The 19,558-nt window shown below is 39.8% G+C and overlaps 2 protein-coding genes across 3 annotated transcripts in view; one reads left to right on the top strand and one right to left on the bottom strand.

The window, feature by feature from the left end:
- Positions 1 to 735: 735 nt before the first annotated feature.
- The window catches only part of LOC309702689 (uncharacterized protein), a 45,375-nt gene continuing 26,552 nt past the window's right edge, over positions 736 to 19,558 (top strand). Inside the window, exons 1-4 of one of the 2 annotated variants that reach the window (XM_082527303.1) lie at positions 736 to 1,009; positions 1,839 to 2,272; positions 2,914 to 3,177; positions 7,991 to 9,059. In XM_082527303.1, coding sequence (XP_082383429.1) covers positions 2,101 to 2,272; positions 2,914 to 3,177; positions 7,991 to 8,784 — 1,230 coding nt within the window. In that variant the 5' untranslated portion in view covers positions 736 to 1,009; positions 1,839 to 2,100 and the 3' untranslated portion in view covers positions 8,785 to 9,059. Of the gene's footprint in view, positions 1,010 to 1,838; positions 2,273 to 2,913; positions 3,178 to 7,990; positions 9,060 to 19,558 lie in introns of those variants that run through there. The other variant, XM_082527302.1, reaches the window with a different exon arrangement.
- The window catches only part of LOC309702675 (uncharacterized protein), an 85,233-nt gene continuing 78,298 nt past the window's right edge, over positions 12,624 to 19,558 (bottom strand). Inside the window, exon 16 of the mRNA XM_082527279.1 lies at positions 12,624 to 12,751. Within this exon, the coding sequence (XP_082383405.1) occupies positions 12,639 to 12,751 (113 nt within the window). The 3' untranslated portion in view covers positions 12,624 to 12,638. The remainder of the gene's footprint in view (positions 12,752 to 19,558) is intronic.

Raw genomic sequence — 19,558 nt, 5'->3', positions numbered from 1 at the left:
GTAGTTACTCTGTATCTGATGCTTTAAAAAAAAAAAAACTAGTTTAGAATAAAGGTTTCTGATGTTTAGTTGAAGAATACTTGGACCAGATGTGAAAAACAGTTAAAAACAGAACATTGATGAGAGCAAACAATAGGGGCATGATATCAGCAAACATTATGGTTTAAAATAAAAATAATAAAACTCCAATAAAATTTAGGCAGAAATTTCTGCTTCTTACTCGTCTGCAACACATCCGCCATGTTTCAAATATTCCTGCTGTTTTTGCGCTAATTTTAGTTTCTGCTCGCAGGAAGTTCATGTTGAGCTCAGTGAGTCTGATCTGAATTCATATGTGAGAAAATGATTACACACAAATGAACCTGGAGCAAAATGAGCAGAGAGACTGAAAGAAAAATTGATCACAGCTTTATATATTTGTGATAATGATGTGAAAGAAAAATGTTCAAAGAACAATATTAATAATATAATTAATTATGTTACTGTCTCTGCTTCTAAACACTGCTGCTCTTCCTTATTTAATGACATACAGGAGCAGAATGATGGAGGACCTGTGATAAATATTGTATCAATAATAAGGTTAAGCAAGTGTCTTTCAACATGTCGCAGATTTGTTGTACGGGCCTATTTACACTGTCTCTATAAGTTTTATAAACCGAAAAACAAACAAACAAACAAACAAAGGTGTCTGCTCAGTCAGCAGTGTAGGGGGGAGGGGCTCTAAGTTGACCTAACGGGCTGTGAATGGACAGCAGACTGCAGAGGGAAGTGACGTCTCAGGAAGTGAAATGAGAATAGAAGTGGATGGTGAGCGATGTAGCGGTGAAATAAGATAAACACAATAAGACAAACAAACAGAAAACAAAGCGGAAAAGGAGAACAACAAGCAGAGTGAAAGTAAACCTGTAATGTGGAGGAAACGGACAGTGAGCGCAGTGTAACCGTGACAACGAGACACGAGGACGGATTTAAAGTGATCATAAAATCGTCTCCAGACGGTCGTCGTTCGGTGAGTGGAACCAGATTCAGCTACAACAGCGATAAATACGCCTGTAGAGAGATGAAGAGTGCTATAATACTGAGAAACGGCTCTCTGATGAGTGTTTGTAGGGATGTGGTTCAGCAAAATAAAGACACACGACTCTATAACATGCTGCCACATAAAATACATCAAGTAATTAAATAAAATGTATTTATATATCACTTTTCACAGATAAAAATCACAAAGTGCTTCACAATTAGATTAAATTCAATCAGAAGCATTATCAAGGACTACAACATCTAGTCCTTTTACTGAATATAAGTTTGTTTGTAGTGGAGTCTTGGCAGCGTAACGACAACGATAGAGAGTCCCACAGCCTTGGTGCCTGAAAAGCCTGATCCCCACAGGTTTTGAACCTAGTACGTGGGGGCAACAGTAACTTCTGCCCTGAAGAACTATGTGCTCGGGATGAAGCATGAGGTTTCAACAGGTCAGCGATATACTGGCCCAGCTGTCTGATGAACAGAATCAACCTTTTGAGATTTACTTACCTTGATCATTAAGCACGCATCAAGACCTTATTTTATTAATATATTTTAAATGATAGCAGCACAAACAAAATATGTTGCAGCACAAAACGTAGCACAAATGTTTGACATCAATTTAGTTTGATTTGTGTAATGTGGAGGGGCTGGTTGATCTTTTGACCTTTACATTTTCATTAATATCTTTAAAACAGAAGCAGCACAAATGACAATTTTAGCAGTAAATGGCAAATTATACTATTGAATTATAAGATTGATGAAAGAATATAATTATCCTTGTTTTTCCTGCTATTCTCCTGTCCACACTCCAGTCCAATAGGCGGGATTAATGCAACTGTAAGCTGATTTGTCAAACGCCATCAGGCCCCGAAGAAGAACGGAGGAGGACAGCACTACTGTGGTAGAGGAGCGGTGTGTGTGCAGACATGGCTGCTGTTGATGAAGCGGACTGAACTTGGAGGAGAGACACAAACTGAAGTATTGATCCCATCACATCAGTGTGGATCTGATAGCAATACCTGTATCGCTTCATCGATGCTTGTATCGATCCGCTCAGCCTGAGTTGAAGCAGCGATGAGTTCAGTTCAGTATCTGAGAGAGTTCATCAAGAAGAGACTAACTGCTGTTTGTGAAGAAATCTTCTCAGAGGTTCAAAAAACCATCGTCCAGTATGAGGAGGAGATCAACCGTCAGCACAGACTGCTGGATATCAGCCGGACACCCGACAGAAACTCACACATCATAGGTATGGACATGTTTTTAACTCTGTGCTGTTCAAGCTCAGATTCTTCAGTGTGACTGACTTTACTAGAAGATGTTAAACTGGGTATTTATCAGTGCTGTGGGTCAGTGTCCAGTGATGGACTATGTTGGACTGGTGCAGGTCCATGGTCACTGATAGGTTAGGTTTTAAAACATTTTAATTGATTTATTTACTAAACTTTTTTTTCTCTAACAGATTCCAGTGTTGAGTACATCAGGTGTGTGTTGGATCCTCTGTAAACACTGAGGCTGTGCAGTAAAGATCTAGTTAGATGTCAGCAGAAAACACATTTAACAAGTTGTTAACAGACTTCTCTGCAGTTGAAGTGAAGCTTCATTTAAAGAAGGATTTCACACACTGATGTTTTCATGGTGTCACCCTGCAGTTTAGTTTGGGAAACTTTGTGTCTTTCTGTGTGGAGTGAGGAGCTTCAATGCTAACATGTTAGCGTTTAGCTGTTAGTGTGCACAACTATTTCCCTCTGTGTGTGTGTGGCTCATAATTGGTCATATGACAGGCTGATCGGCATTTATTCAGGTTTTGATTCATGCTTTATAAAATAGTTTGAGTTTATGTATCAACACATTGGTCATTATTATTCTTCTGTTTCTTTGTTCCTCGAGACTTCCCACGACAACATGACTGTGAGGAAGAGGAGGGTCTGGATGAGCAGCAGGTCTGTAACCAGGAGAGGAACTCCAGTCTGGACCAGGAGGACCCAGAGCCTCCACAGATTAAAGAGGAACAGGAGGAGCTCTGCAGCAGTCAGGAGGGAGAGCAGCTTGGACTGAAGAAGGAGGCTGAAGGCATTATCGTCTGGACTGATGAAGAGCAGCTCAGACAGATGGAGACTATCTGGAAACCTGAGATAAAGCTACACAGAATAGGTATGTAAAACTGTGATGTCTTTATAACATTGAATATGACTCACAGGCATCACAGTGGAACAGTGGTTAGCACTGTTGGCTCCCAACAACAAGGTCCTGGGTTTGACTCCACCTGGGGTCCGTTCTTCGTACCTCGCTAAGTAAGTTAGCTGGATTAGATTGTTGACGATTTCGCGTGATCTTGGATCGTTCGGTTCCCCGAAGCTCATCCGGGACTTGCTGTCATAGCAACAGAGCCGTAAGCGTAAACCTGCTCGGGAGCAGGTTTACTTTATGTAAACAGGATTAGATCGCGGCCACGCAGGTATGTCCGCTTCATTTATACGAAAGCAACAGCGATATTCCACCACTGTTTCACCATAAATAAATAACATCAATGTAACTAAAGATAATGCAGCACTTGATCCTTTTATTGATGTCACACAGATACATACAGGTCATTTCCTAAAAAAGGGAAATGTACTATTAATCATTCTATTTCATGTATTTGATTATTTCAGATGTAATTCATATTTCAGAGTAGTAATTGTAAATTACTTCGTGTAATCAAGATGAGAGACCATGGCTATAAAAGCGAAGGTGGATTTGGGAAGCCTGTCGCAGCCATGTCCTGTCCGTTTACACGAGCAGCCCATTGCAGAAGGTGCAAGATTGATAAGGAGAGTCCTCAGAATCCAGCGTATATTGCGGGACAGACAGGATCCTTTAGCTCAGCGCGACAGTGTGCTCATAGAGAGATATCGATTTTCCCGTGAGGGTATTATTCACTTAACCAACTTGTTGACGAGGGGGTGCAGGACCACCACCTGTCTTTGTTTGCTCTGCCCTTTTCTTGGTTGCTGTTATGAACAAACAAACAGAGTATTCCAGGGTCTCTTTCCAAGAGACTAAAAGCAATATAAGTGATAAATATTACCACTCTGTAGAATATTCTTATATTTCACTTTTACCTGTTCCCATGTTCTAGTGGGTCCTGTTGTGGCTCTAATGTGAAAGGGGATATAATATAACATAATATAATATAATGTAATATAATATTGGATAATATAGTGTAATCTAATAAATTTACCCTACCGCCTACTGGTGTTGGCCAGAGGGGCCGATGGCGCGATATGGCAGCCTCGCTTCTGTCAGTCTGCGCCAGGGCAGCTGTGGCTACAACCGTAGCTGCCTCCACAAGTGTGTGAATGTGAGAGTGACTGAATAGTGGCATTGTAAAGTGCTTTGGGTGCCTTGAAAAGCGCTATATAAATCCACTCCATTATTATTGTTATTATTGAATTACTTACGAGTTTAATTTGTCAGCAACTTTCTGCCAGCCCTCTCTCCTTGCTTTTGCAGCCTTTGCAGTGTTCCCTTGCGTTCTGATTAAACTCTGAAACTCCTGAAATCCCGCACTCAAGAGTTCTTGCTCTGCTGCCGAAAAATACCGAGCGCGCTCCTTCGCCATTTTCGCCGACCAATCAGAGGGTTGCCGATCAATGTTTCTACTCTCGATGCGTAGCCCCTTTTACGACACCCAGTGATCTCACATTACTTCATCCAGCTGTACTAATCGTCAACAGCAGGTGTGTTCGGAGAACCGGATTAGCGAGCTCACGGTTAGCGCGATGATTTGATCTTGGATGTGTCATTTGATCTTGGATGTAGTAAGCGACGTACGAAGAACGGGCCCCAGGTGTCTAGGTCTTTCTGTGTGGAGTTTGTATGTTCTCCCCTTGTTCACTCTCCAGAGACATGCACACAGCTGGGTTAGGTTAGTTGGTGACTCTAAATTGCCCATAGGTATGAATGTCAGTGCGAATAGTTGTCTGTCTTTCTGTGTTGCCCCTGCGACAGAGTGTTGACCTTTCCAGGGTCAACCCTGCCTCTCCCTATGGTAGCTGGGATTGGCTCCAGCACCCCATACCCTAATAAGAACAAATGGAAGAGAATAACCACAGCTCAAGGTTGCATTTATTTTTAGAGGCACAAGAAGAATTGAAGGTCCAACTGTAATAAGCAGCATGAATGAATCTCTTTAGCCTGATTTTCTGTTTTCATTTACATGAACACATTTTTGCCATTAACTCATGCAAAAAGGTAAATGCATGCATAAAATCCAGCAGAATGAAAGATGTGAAACATCTAAGTTTCTCACAATATTTGGAGGGTCATGAATATCATTTATGAAAAAAAAGGGCAGAGACAATGCTTTAATTTCAGGGGATGCTGAAAAAGCCTTTGACAGGATGGAATGGCCGTTTGTATTTGAAGTTCTGAAAAAGTTTGGTATTGGAAACACATTTTTTAAATGGATTCAATTGATATACTCCAATCCTCAAGCAGAGATTTTAACTAACAGTCATTTTTCCACACCATTCAGACTACACGCGGAACTAGACAAGGGTCCCCCTTGTCACCTCTCTTGTTCACCTTGGCAGTTGAGCCTCTTGCATTGTCAATTCAATTCATAAAAACATCAGGAATTAAAGTAGGCAATATTGACCATCGTATTGCCCTATATGCTGATGATGTGATCCTGTTTTGCACCAACTTAAACAAATCAATACTAAATCAAAACTTCCAAATTTAATGTGCTACTTTTTGGCTACCAGGAAGACACTAAATAAACAAACTGAGAATCCGTTTCTGAAAAACACTATAATAATCTGGTTTGAAACACATAACTACTTGGGAGAAACATCACAACTGTCAAGGTTCCCTCCAATATTTAGAAACAACAGCTTTCCTCCCGGTAGGGCAGATGCAGGCTTTAGACTTTGATTCGATCAAGGTATAAGAAAAGTGTCTGATTTATTTAGGAATAATACTCTAATGTCTTTTGAACAACTTAGAAGTACATTTTCTATTCCTGCAAAACACTTTTTCAATTTTCTTCAATTAAGAAATTTTATTTTAACCACACAAGGTTAAAGCTTAGAACTCTCCACCTACTGTTCTCTAGAGAGCACAGTTATAAAACATCTAAATGGGAGAGGTCAAGTTTCTGCATTTTTCCAAAGTGTTTGTTGATTCTTTGGAGTTTTCCATAGAGTCTATTTTAGAGGCATGGAGGAATGATTTGCAAATGGATATATCTGATGATGAGTGGTATAAATCATGCTCCTTGGCCTAGAGTCAGACAATCAACATTACTTCAATATAGATGGTTAACAAGACTCTATATTACCCTCTCAAAATTGCATCATTTTAACCCAAACATCCCAGATGCCTGTATTAAGTGGGGAGTGGATAGGGGCTCTTTGTTTCATTGCATATGGGAGTGCCCACATGTGAAAGTCTTTTAGGAAAAGGTAATAAATCTGACGGATGAAAGCTAAACCAGTTCCACACCGCTGAAGTTGCATTTTTACAAACCAATTCTGGTTCCTCCGTTTCATTCAACGATCCACTTTCACCCTTGTCATTCTCAGTTGCCGCTGTGCCTTTTTCGCCATGTGCGTACGAAAACAAAGGCACTGCGCATGCGCGTTTTACCCATGTTCTATCGCGATATTTCCTTTTCTTGTCGTTGCCCAACATTATACTGGTATTACTGTGAACGGTATGATATGGCCCAGCCCTAGTTCAGAGACTTATTCCTGTGAACAAAGCTCTATCCATTTTAAAGGGAAGCTGATCGGATCAGGGTCTTGGAGCTAAGAGCTCCTGCCCGATCCCAGACAACTTCAAAGAACCAGCCTTCCCTGCAGTTTTTTTATTCCGTGAGCAGAAGCACCACCCATTGTAAAACCCATATGGTCATAAAAGTTAAAGGCACTGTCTTCTGATCACAAAGGGTCGTCTCCCCTCACCCCTGTATACGATTTAACCCCTTCAGCGGTCCACTATATACAAACACAGGTGAGCCTATAAAGGGCAGGAAGTAAACATTCTTTACCAAATAAGGAAACCCAGAATCTTTCATGAAATGTTAAACACTAAGCTAATTGCCTTCCCCACCATCTAAGGTGTGTAGGGGAGGAACAGAAAAACATCTAAACATGCAGTTTAGGACAAGATTTACAAATTTAAGTACAACAGTGGCAACTTTTATCCAAATAACTATGTGTGCACGTGTGTGCATGTGTGTGTATGTATATGCATGTGCGAGTGTGTGTGTGTGTTTGTGTTTGGGGGTGCACTTGTGTGTCCTCCTGCCCACAAAAGGGTCATAACGGCAGGAAGTTTACTAACCAAAAAACACAACCTTAACATAGGATGTCCCTATAATGAAACACTATAGCCTCCCCCACCAACAAATTGGCTGGAGAGGTGGTCAGAGACAAAGGAATGTCTTTGATGCTGCTGCTTGAACTAAGACTTACAAATTTAAGTAACACAATGACAATATTTAACATTTGACTCCAACATGGGTAACTATGAATAAATATTTCTATTCTGTTTTGGAAAATATGGAATTCAGAGTTTCTAAACTTAGATTTATCAGGCAAGAAGAGATTTTTTTTTACGGCATTTCAAGCACAGCCAAAACGTTTACACCTATGTAATAGAACTCTGCCCTAGCATGCCTTGTTATAACTGTAGCCAATCCAGACATACACATTCATTTAACAAAACACAACATCTATTTATTTCATACGTCACAGATATTCACATATGAATTTGAAATTTGACCTTTGCTAATAAGAATGTTAGAACTAAACATTTGCATCAGTGCCTGAATAATTTGTCACATTTGTACACTTTAAATTTCAGTGGTATATGTGAGCAACATGCTCACTATGTAGAGACCTGCTAATGGTTAAGACCAGTAAATATTTTCTCAAATGTTTGTTTTGCTATCATTTTTTCTCCTTTGTGCCTTCAGATGTTGTACAGCAGCATGCTTTTGAGGAAGAAGATGTTCTTACAGACCAGCAGGTCTGTAACCAGGAGAGGAACTCCATTCTGGACCAGAAGGACCCAGAGCCTCCACAGATTAAAGAGGAACAGGAGGAAGTGTGCAGCAGTCAGGAGGGAGAGCAGCTTGGACTGAAGCAGGAGGCTGATACTTTCATGGTGACACCCACTTATGAGGAAAGTTCCCACAGTGAACCAGAACCAAAAAGTGAGCAGCTCCTTTCTCACAGCTCTTCTAGAGCAGAGAGCCGAGATCATGAAGAAAGCCAGCATGTGGACTCAGGATCTTCTAGACGTACGGAGCTGAAGAACAGACGTCCAAGTAGAACGGACACAAAGAACAAGTCTATTCAGTGTGACGTCTGTGGAAAAACTTTACCTGATAAATACAGAATGACTGCACATCTAAGAGTTCACACAGGTGAGAAACCGTATTCTTGTAGCACCTGTGGGAAAAGATCTTCTGACTCATCAGCGTTAAAAAAACATATGAGAATTCACACAGGTGAGAAACCATATTGTTGTAGCACCTGTGGGAAAAGATTTGCTGACCCATCAGCGTTCAAAAAACACACGAGAATTCACACAGGTGAGAAACCATATTCTTGTAGCACGTGTGGGAAAAGATTTACTGACTTATCAGCTATCAAAAAACACACAAGAATTCACACAGGTGAGAAACCATATTCTTGTAGCACCTGTGGGAAAAGATTTGTCCAGAGGACGCAATTAAAGAAGCATATGAGAATTCATCCTGGTTAAAATGTTCATATTTAGAGAATGTGAGACAGCTGTGAGTCATTGGTGAACACCTGAGTGAAAAGATGATCCATATTCAAGTCACTATTTTTTTCCAGAGCAGTAAAGAACTCTGTGTTGTTTGTTCAGTTTATTACATTATTCTATTAATTGTATCAGAAAAACTGATCTCACATTTCTTGATGGTTAAAGTTCGGTATGCTCCCGTTCTATTTAATAGTTTTAATCCTTTGCTCAAGTGAGTTTTTATCAAAATAAAAATCAACAAAATTGAACAACAGTCAAGAATTGTGTTTATTTTTGTCAGGAAGCAAAAGTATCAAATACCAAGTTTCATGCTTGAAGAGGGAAGTCCCCAGTACAGCTTGTTAGTCCCACCCTTTTTTTGCCTTAACCCTCTGGGGCCGACGGATGCGCCGGCGTGTCAAAATCACATGACCAATTTAAGATGACACAGTTACAAGATGCAGCGACTCAGTCTCCATTGGGTCGAAAATGTGAACTTCAAACTATATACCAGTTTTTGAATTGTCTCGATTGGCCAGGTAAAACCAATGTTATGATAAAAAATACACGCAATGTTTTTTTCTGAACAAAACAGTGGTGTTTACAGCAGGAAGAACGGTAAAAACTGCGTTTTCTAAGGACAGCGCTAGCAAACACTCTCCACTTGCGAGTGAAAAAAGAAAAAGAAAAAACACCCCTTCCCTATTGGTGTTAGAGTTTACCATGTCAGCCAATCAAAAAATGATATGGCAACATGTGACACTTGTTGTTTAAGGAAAAGAGGAAGTTTTTAGGAGTGACACCCGCGACGGAAAGCGGGCGAGTGAAAGAAAGAGAGAGAGAGCGAGTTTTCATATGTGAGACATTAGTGACGTGTAGTGTGTTTGGAGCCTATAGTTAGTGTGTTGTGTAGTTATTGTTTTGTATTGTGTGTCAGTTAGACTGCTGAATGTCACATTTGCTCCAAAAAGCCACCAAAGGCAGATTCCAGTGTAAACGCTGTTTCCACCTGGAAAACTGGACTGATGCACCTCCTGCTGTCAAACCTGCAGGGTTTAGGCCTGTGGTGTTCTCCTCTGTCTTATACTGAACACAAACTATTTTTATTTGGACTGGCACAAATAATTTGTGTGCCTTCTTATTTGATGCAGAACACCTGATTGTTCTGTAAATAGATTTAAATGGTTATATTAAAAAAACAAAAAAAAAACGCCTGAGGCCTTGGCTGCATTTTTAGGTAAATAGTACCATATAACTTTGTTGTTTGCAAAACATGTGCAGGATTTTTAGAACTGTACAATTTCTATTTGCATTCCAAGTTGTGAAAATGATTCAATAAACATGTTTGTGGGTTTTACAGTATAAAATATAACTTTTTTCTATTCGGATTTTGAATTTTTTTGTCTGAATTTAGATGAATTGTGCTAATATAATATGCCAAAATGGAAAAAATAACTCAGATTTCAGATATTTGAGGTTGTGCTGGAAAAAAAATGATACCAAACAAGACAAGATAAAGCGTTTTTAAAGGTGAAATATAGAGGTAAAATCAAAAGTAGTCAAAAACGGCCAAGTATACCCTGGACCACAGAGGGTTAAAAACCCATCCCTAGACCCAGCTGTCTTAACTAATTATAGGCCAATCTCCAACCTTCCTTTCATATTAAAAATCCTTGAAAGAGTAGTTGTCAAACAGCTAACAGATCATCTGCAGAGGAATGGCTTATTTTAAGAGATTCAGTCAGGTTTCAGAGCTCATCACAGCACAGAAACAGCTTTAGTGAAGGTTACAAATGATCTTCTTATGGCCTCTGACAGTGGACTCATCTCTCATCTCTTGTCCTGCCACTTGGGCCCTAAAATCATAGAAATATGGTATCTAACCAGATTCTTTCTCTGGATGGCATTACCTTGGCCTCCAGTAATACTGTGAGGAACCTTGGAGTCCTTCAACGCACATATTAAACAAATATGTAAAACTGCTTTCTTCCATTTGTGCAACATCTCTAAAATTAGAAATGTCCTGTCTCAGAGTGATGCTGAAAAACGAGTTCACTGCAGGTCTGCTTGTTGTTCCTAGAGTATTTAAAAGTAGAATGCGAGGCAGAGCCTTCAATTTTCAGGCCCCTCTTCTGTGGAACCAGCTTCCAGTTTGGATTCGGGAGACAGACACTATCTCTACTTTAATCTTTCCTTTTTGCTAAAGCATATAGTTAGGGCTGGACAAGGTGACCCTGAATCCTCCCTTAGTTATGCTGCAATAGACGTAGGCTGCTGGGGGATTCCCATGATGCATTGAGTTTTTCCTTTCCAGTCACCTTTCTCACTCACTATGTGTTAATAGACCTCTCTGCATTGAATCATATCTGTTATTAATCTCTGTCTCTCTTCCACAGCATGTCTTTATCCTGTCTTCCGCCCCTCCCTGAGCCTGGTTCTGCCGGAAGTTTCTTCCTGTTAAAAGGGAGTTCTTCCTTCCCACTGTCGCCAAAATGCTTGCTCATAGGGGGTCATATGGTTATTGGGGTTTTCTCTGTTTCTATTATTGTAGGATCTACTGTACAATATAAAGTGCCTTGAGGTGACTGTTGTTGTGATTTGGCGCTATATAAATAAAATTGAATTGAATTGGACAAAAAACAACTAAATTCAGACCACTGAGGTTGAGCTGAAAAGAATGATACCAAACAAGGCAAGGGGAAAAATAAAATGAAACAATTTAAAGGTGAAATACAAATGTAAAATCAAAAGAAGTCAAAAATGGCCAATCATATTTTGGACCTCAGAAGGTTAATCTGACAAATCATGAAAAATTTGGTTTAATTTTTTTTCATGACAGTGCAGATTTCTGACATTTTATGTAAATTAAGCTTGTAACAATCTGATTTTTTTTTTCTTACAAAAAGCAGTGGAACTTAAGTTAGACTTGTGTTTGCCCCATGTTGTTTCTTTCCAGCTTTCTGGATTTTATACTTATTGGGTTACATGTTTATTTATTATATGGGCTAGATCCACCGATGGACCCTGAGAGGAAAATCCGCCTCTTAATCATCCAGTGCGCAGATATCATGACCACAGACACTTCAAATAAGTTATCAAACCTCCAGCATACCCTGAGTTGATTGTATTCCTTTAAAAGTTTCAGTTTTTCTCAACAACACTGGATCAGATTCATGTGCGTGTCCGTGGGAGCACCAGCACTCCCTGTAGCATCGACAGGTCGGAGGTTTCCAGTTCAAAACCTCCAACCTGTTTTATAGAGCGGCAGCAAACAGCAGTTTCATTCTTTGTTTACCCACATCAGCTGTTCATCCACAGGCTCCACCTGTGTGATTATATCACTGGCCTGCACAGAAACACAAAGAGAGAGAGCAGATATGTTATTAACCCACCCAAAAAAATCAACACCTAAAAGTAAACACAGGAAATCTGACAGGGTATTTTATTTATATCTGTAAGGATTTGTCAGTGATATATTGTTTTCTGTAGTTTTTCTTGTGTACACCACCAGAGTGGATTTGAAATCAACCAGTCAAGATGTGATTGAAGTGCAGTCTTTCAGCCTTAATTTAAGGCGCTTAACAAAAACACTGGATTAACAACTGTTTTTATACTTTTTCTTTTTTTAAGCCAATTTTCTGAGGCTTAAAAATACGTGAATAGTTAACTGATAGTTTCATGACCAGGTGAGTCCTGTTCTCTCATTATCCAAGGAGAAACTCGTCAGATTACTGGAACTGTCAACATGAAGTCTACAGAGGTATTAATGCCAGTGAAGGAGGGATTATGTATAAAATCAGCACTTTGAAAGTGTACAGAGGCAAGACTACAGTGTGTTTGTGTCCAAATACTTATGGCTCCTCACACACCTTCAGTGTGAGCTCATCCTCGCTTTCTGCTGTGAAGTCAAACAGAGCTTTGGCCATTCCTTTAGCCACAGGCTGCTGGCCTGTGATTGGCTGAGCTGGAGAAGAGAGAAAAAACAAATGAAAAACAGCTACGACCCACACCTCAGTCTGCACACACACCATTTAAAAAAAATCAATAACTGAGAGAGTCCCTTACATTTTAAATCAATGTTGACAGCATTTCTAGTAAATAAGGGCAGATGGCATGAAGATGAACTGAGGACGTGATTTTGGGATGACCTCATTCGGCGCTACCTGTGTCTCCCATGCCAGGCAGATCCCCTTCCACTAATTTGAGGTGAAAAGGGGGAAGAAGGGCCACGAAAAACTGTAGTCCCACTCCTTAATGTCAGATAATTTATGTCCAACTAATTAGAAAATAAATATAAATAATGTTGTTTAACAGAAATGTACTATCTAATCTTATGTTTGTATACTGTCTTATCATCACATCCTGTGACTTACCTGAGCTTGGTCCACCTTGGTTGGTCTCCTTGTTTTTTTGCAGGTCTCTGTAATGTCTCAGCATAGATGAGGCGATGTTGTTGAATCCAAGCTCTTTTGAACACAACAGAAATTATAAGAAAGATGTAAGAACATGTGATGTGCTGTGTTGTTTATTGGTATTTCTGTAGTTATTATTACTATGTGGGTATTGGGAGAAATCAGATCAAAATCAAAACTGGAAAATCTCTTTCTTGCTGGTTCAATCTCAAAAAGACCCTTGAATAGTCTCAAAAGGTTGATTGTCGTTCCTTCGGACATTTTCAGTGGGAGAAACGTTTCATCACTCATCCAAGTGACTTCTTCAGTCTCAGCTGAATGCAGGTTTCCCCAACCTTCACAAAAATCTTCCTGGATTACTCAACACACTCTGAAGCCTCTAAAAGTGACGTGTGATACCACTGATGTCTTTTCTGAAGTGATACCAAGTAAAATTCAAGGTAATGTCGGTGTTACTGATCTGATACTTTGTGCAAAAACCTAATGTGTTCTGAAACTAAAAATAAAACGTAGTGTATTTAAAAGTATACCTTCATAATGAATGCAAGACATCAGACTACTTGTTCTTATTGTTTAAATGTGAAGAATTCTCATGAGAGAAATAAAGAACCCGAAAAGCCAATGCCAACATTTTGAAATATTAATTTAACAATCAAAAGCAAATGTGACTGATTATAATGATAATACAGCTGAGAAACATTTTCTAGATATAAGCTATTATCTTATGTATGATATATTTTTGAGCTGTATTTGTATTTTTTAAAGCCTGCAGTGACTGTTTTACTACAGGTATGCTGTACATTTTTATGATACCTGGCCTATTTAATCCAGTTTAAATGCTATATGCAACCTTAGCTGACTAAATCTCGGACAACTAAATTCATGTGAGGTGATTTCAAGGACGCACATTTTAGTCCAGGCTAAACTCATACAGCTATTTAGTGTAGCATGTATTTATTTCATCAGTTATTTCATAACCATATTAGTCAGTGTAAATTTGAACACATGGTACTCAATAAAAAAAACCCTAAGCCTACACATCAGCCACGTTCCAGAATTCACGTCGCCAACAGCACCACATTTTGTCCCTCTGTACCTGGATAGTGCTCGTCTGTGTTGAGTATAACTTAAGTTAAGAACAACACAGCGATTGTTCAGCAACCATGTCAGAATATTTAATGACCGAAATAACACAAAATACACGTAATAAATAAAGAAGTTTTACCCGAGCTGTCTATCCTCCTCTCACTCGTGCCCAATAGTGCTCACTGCTACCACACCTGTAACAGTGTACACAGTTATCATGATCATGTTGCACGTGTCTTCTCCGTCGATGGGCAGGGCTATAGAAGAAGGGCTGGCTGGCTGCATATGTTGGTATTGGGGATTACTTTTTGCTGACCATGAACTGGCATGAACAACTGACCCTGTGGTGCCACCGGAACAGGAAGATTTGACATTTGGCATAGCTCTGATTGTTGGCATGAGCTCTAGTAGCAAGTCGTCTACACCTCAGAGAGCAGGCAAGCTGTGTTTGAGCGCTTCCCTAAAGTACACCTTGAGTTTTCTCCTTCCTCCACACTTGGGATAATTTTGGAGGACGGGGTCAACTTGGTTACTTCTTTCCAGTAGCTGTCCCACATCACATACATCCCAGCAGAAATGTTGCACCTCTGAATAGGGGAGTAAAGAACAACACAGTGACTGTTCACCTCCCCCTACAGGCTAATTTGAAGACGCTTCTGTGTTATGATTTACTTTTGTTTGTGTTTGATAAGGATTGTGGTCTTGTCACATGTGTTACAAACTGCATCTTGGCTGTTTGTGGAGCTGAAATAGATCCACACATGACTATAATCAGCTATTATTGTAAATCGAGTGACTGAGCACATGTGAGCGATGATGCATTACATATCACTGTGACAGAAGTAGTTCCTACCAATCATTTAGATGATCCCAACAATAGCAACAATGTAGTTACTTTACACTGTGTTCCTGTTAATCATAAACCACAAATTTACCTCAGTTTACTAAAATATTGATGTTTTAATATATAGAAACGATTGTGGAACATAGCTATCTGGTATAAGAGGAATTGATATTTCTGTATCGATCTGTACTCCAGAAGGACACATCGCTGCCTCTGTCTTTGTGTGCTACTGTCCCTTTCCTCCTCTGCTTCTCATACTCATGGGCAAAGTGAAGCTTCATGAAACACTGAAATGTTTGAGGCATTTGTGCTGGAATTATATTGATTAAATAAGTAAGTAATTTGTTATAGCTCCACAGTGACACCTGCTGGCCAATTTGATTATCACTGTATCTTGATTTGTGAAACAATGACACAGACAGGAGCTGCATGTACAGTGTAGCGAGGAATGCTTTGTTCTCTACATTGGAAAGACCAAACAGCCACTGCATAAACACATGGCACAACAGGGAAGAGCCACCTCGACAGGATAAGACTCAGCTGTACATCTGCATCTAAAGGTCAAAGGTCACTCTTTCGAGGATGCCAATGTTCGCATTTCTGATAAAGACAAATGGTTTAAAAGAAGAGTGAAAGAAGCCATCTATGTCCACTGTGAACAACCATCTTTGAACAAAGGCGGTGGTTTATGACACCAACTGTCTGCCATCTATAATCCAGTTTTGAGATCCCTTCCCAGACGCCTTAACACCCACTCTTGGCTCATGTGATCTCAGTAAGTCACATGATACAGTGGGGCAAGTTCTCACAACGGGTTCACCCGAAGCCTTGAAGTGGAAAAAAACTAGAGAGTAGACAGCACCAGAGCTAAAAACCTTCAAATTCAGTACAGTTCATATTTTCAAAAAATTTGAGTAGAAAAATTTAATAAAATATAAGTTCAGAAAGCTGTTCTTGAATAAGTGTGAAATGGGAAAGTCTCAAGCTAAACTAATAAGCAATGTGTTTAATGTCATTGATTTAAGGACCCAGGGTCCAGGCCTTGGTCCAGGGACCCAGCACTTATGGGTTTTGTTCTTAACTCGGGCTGGCAATCCTCTCGGATCGTCCTGCCCGGGAGGTCCTTATTAATATATTTGTTTTCCATGTTATTTTCCATATTGTCATTGGTCGCTCTCCCTTTTTCCTCTGTCTCCCCCTGTGTGTGTGTGTTTGCTCGTTCACGATCCTGGAAGGGTTCTGCATTGGAGGCTGCTACACCTGCCGCTCATCATCAGCTGTCACCAGCTGCCGCTGATGCCACTTTACTTAAGGGTGTAGCAGAGCTCTGATTGTTGTTGTTCAGCTCCAGCCTTGCAACTGGCGCCGATGTGGTAGCCGCATGAGATGATAGTGGTGTTTTCCTTTAGTGCAAACAACTGCATGTCAATTTAACAGTTGGTCTAATTCATTATTTGTTAAAGAAAATGCAGATTTAAGACACTTTGCCATGGTTTCATTTTCCAGACCTGTCAAGTAAATTCTTTTTTATGTAATTGAGAGTTTTACCAGAATTAAGTAATTCTGAAAACAAGCTCTACTTTTATGTTTTCATATTAATATTTCACCTGCGGATGTTGTGATTGGAGGCTCCATCTTCACATTGATCTTTCAGCAAAAATGTTTTTGCTTGACACGTTATTTTCCTACAAGTGTATAATACGTACAAGGCATGACCAAATTTGAGTGAATTCAAGTATGTTTTTTTAAGTATATATTTTCTAGTTTTGTACTTGTTTGTTGCTTTTATTCTCTGGTGTCCCGCTTCAATAATGTTTATCTGACTCTGGTATTCTATCGGATCACATATTCAGTCTTAACTGTATTTACTGATTGCATTCAAATTAATGTTGTCAGTTATAGTTATCTTGTTTCAAAAGGCAACATCAGTTGGTAAAATGACCAATAATGTTTATTTAACATAAACAAAAATGTGGCTGCACACATATTTCTCTTTCTTTTAACAACGTGTTTTAAAGTGAAACATGGTTGTAAAATATAAATACAAAGAAAACCTGTAACAAGATCAAGGAGTAAATGAAACAATGATGATTGCTTTAGATGATCCATTTTGCTATAGAATCAATTATAATTTTAAATGTTCTTAATTTACTTTCAGTGAAATCGAGCATTTAAGTACTTTTTCAGAATTGTATTAATAAACTGACGAGTGACTTTTTACTGCTTTATTTATTCTAAGTTGTTCTTTTAGAATTTCTCCACCATCGCTGATTAGAGATTCGAACACTGTACAGTTGTTGATGTATTGCATTGCATCTTCTCAGTGACCTTACAATAGGGTCAGTGTGTCTGTACAGCGTACAGCAGCTAACCTCTGAGCACGTTCCAATGTTTTGACAGTTTATTCATCCATCCATCCATCCGCTTCCGCTTATCCTTTTCAGGGTCGCGGGGGGCGCTGGAGCCTATCCCAGCTGTCATAGGGCGAGAGGCAGGGTACACCCTGGACAGGTCGCCAGTCTGTCGCAGGGCCAACACACAGGGACAGACAACCATTCACACTCACATTCACTCGCACATTCACACCTAATGGCAATTTGGATTTTCCAATTAACCTATCCCCACAAGCTGCATGTCTTTGGACGGTGGGAGGAAGCCGGAGTACCCGGAGGGAACCCACGCAAACACGGGGAGAACATGCAAACTCCACACAGAAAGACCCCGGCCTGATGTTAGAATTGAACTCAGGACCTTCTTGCTGTGCGGCAACAGTGCTAACCACCGTGATATTAGAGATAATAAATGAGATATTTGCTCTTTTGAAATGCTGTTTCATGGTCAACGTTAATATCCAGTCATGAGAGATGGAGGCACCAAGACATGTCTATTCCTGGATGCAGTGGTGATCCTAGCCTGTTTGGTGCCCTGGGTGAATACTCCCACTAAACACTTCCTTTTCTAAACTAAGGATCTGATGGCTTTGAACTTTTCTTGTCCATCTTGGTTTTAATTTTGCACTCCCGTATGAACACCCATCCCCCAACCCAAGAATCATAACCTAACAGACCTACACCTTATTTCACAGATTCGCTTTGTCTACGGTTTATTTCTGGGATTTCGCACAACCCAGGATTCAAATCATGAATACATAATGGACTTGGATTTACATCATTATGAATTAAATGTGCTCTATTTGGAAGCAGCAGGTCTCCCTCCCCTTTTGACGGGTTGTGTGTGAGACTTTGAATCATCAAACTGTAAGTTATAAATTTTAAATTGTTATTGATCCCTTTACCTAGTCCTAAAGTGTATATTTATTTTCTTACTCTTCTTATATTTATTGTTTGTTTACTTGCACTGCTGTAACTGGAGCCTCGTCGTCTCGTCTCTCTATATACTGGACTGTATGTAGCGGAGATGACAATAAAGTTTACTTTGACTTCAGCAGCGAGCAGGCGCACCGAGGGCTCTCGCGCTCACTTTTCGTGCATAGAATTTCCATAAAACGTCGGTGCAAATTATAAGTCTGTATCATAATGTCTGGTGTTTTCGTGTTTGTTGGTTTGTTTTTATTTTGTTTTATTTTTCGAGTTGGTTATTGGATGCTGCGCCAGCCAGAGAATCCCGCCCCGCCCTCTCCTCCCTGTGCCGCAGGCAGCAGGCGCACCATAGACAAACAGTATCACACACTCTTGATTTTTAGTCTACGAACACCTCTTATAATGACTAACTACTCCTGAAATGTTGGAGGTTTTAGCTCTGAACAGAAGAATAAAAATAATAATCAGTCAAAATGTCCTTTTGTTTATTGAAATAATCCTGTCCGATAACATGAGGACAGTATATGTATCATTTTCTGTTGTAACCTACAAACTGAACGGTAATGTGACAACACTCATTTTTCACAAAAGCAGTTCAATACTTCCACGTCTAGTTGGTTGTAATGGAGGCGGAGTCAACTGGATCCGCTCGCCCTGCCCAGTGAATGCTCCCGACACAAGAGAAATAAATTCTGTCTCCATGCCACAGCTCTGCAGTCAAAAACAGGCTCACTGCAGCCACTAAGAGTGAATAGTATTAAACTCTCACTAAGTTCGATATTTTTCATCTCTGTTCACAGGTTTCTGGGTTGTTGTTTTTTATAAGACAACTTTATTTTTCCATGTTTGGCAATGTTCACATTCTGCTTTATTTGTTGCTTTTTTGAAGAAGTGGTGGAGACTAATGAAGCAGTCTAGTAATGAAAGTTACAAATAGTTGTTTGAAATGAAAGTTAAAACAAAAAATACTGAAGGATTCATTGTGAATGAGTTTATTGTCTAAATAAAGTTGCAGCTAGGCTTTTCTGTCATTGTTTAGATGGGGTGTGAAAATATTTCGTCCTGCCACGTGGGGAATGAAGAAGTCTGAGAACCACTGCCTTATACAA

The sequence above is a fragment of the Aulonocara stuartgranti genome, assembly GCF_965226115.1.
Source record: "Aulonocara stuartgranti genome assembly, chromosome: 3".
Lineage (NCBI taxonomy): Eukaryota > Metazoa > Chordata > Actinopteri > Cichliformes > Cichlidae > Aulonocara > Aulonocara stuartgranti.
This window is presented reverse-complemented; position numbering and strand designations above follow the sequence as displayed.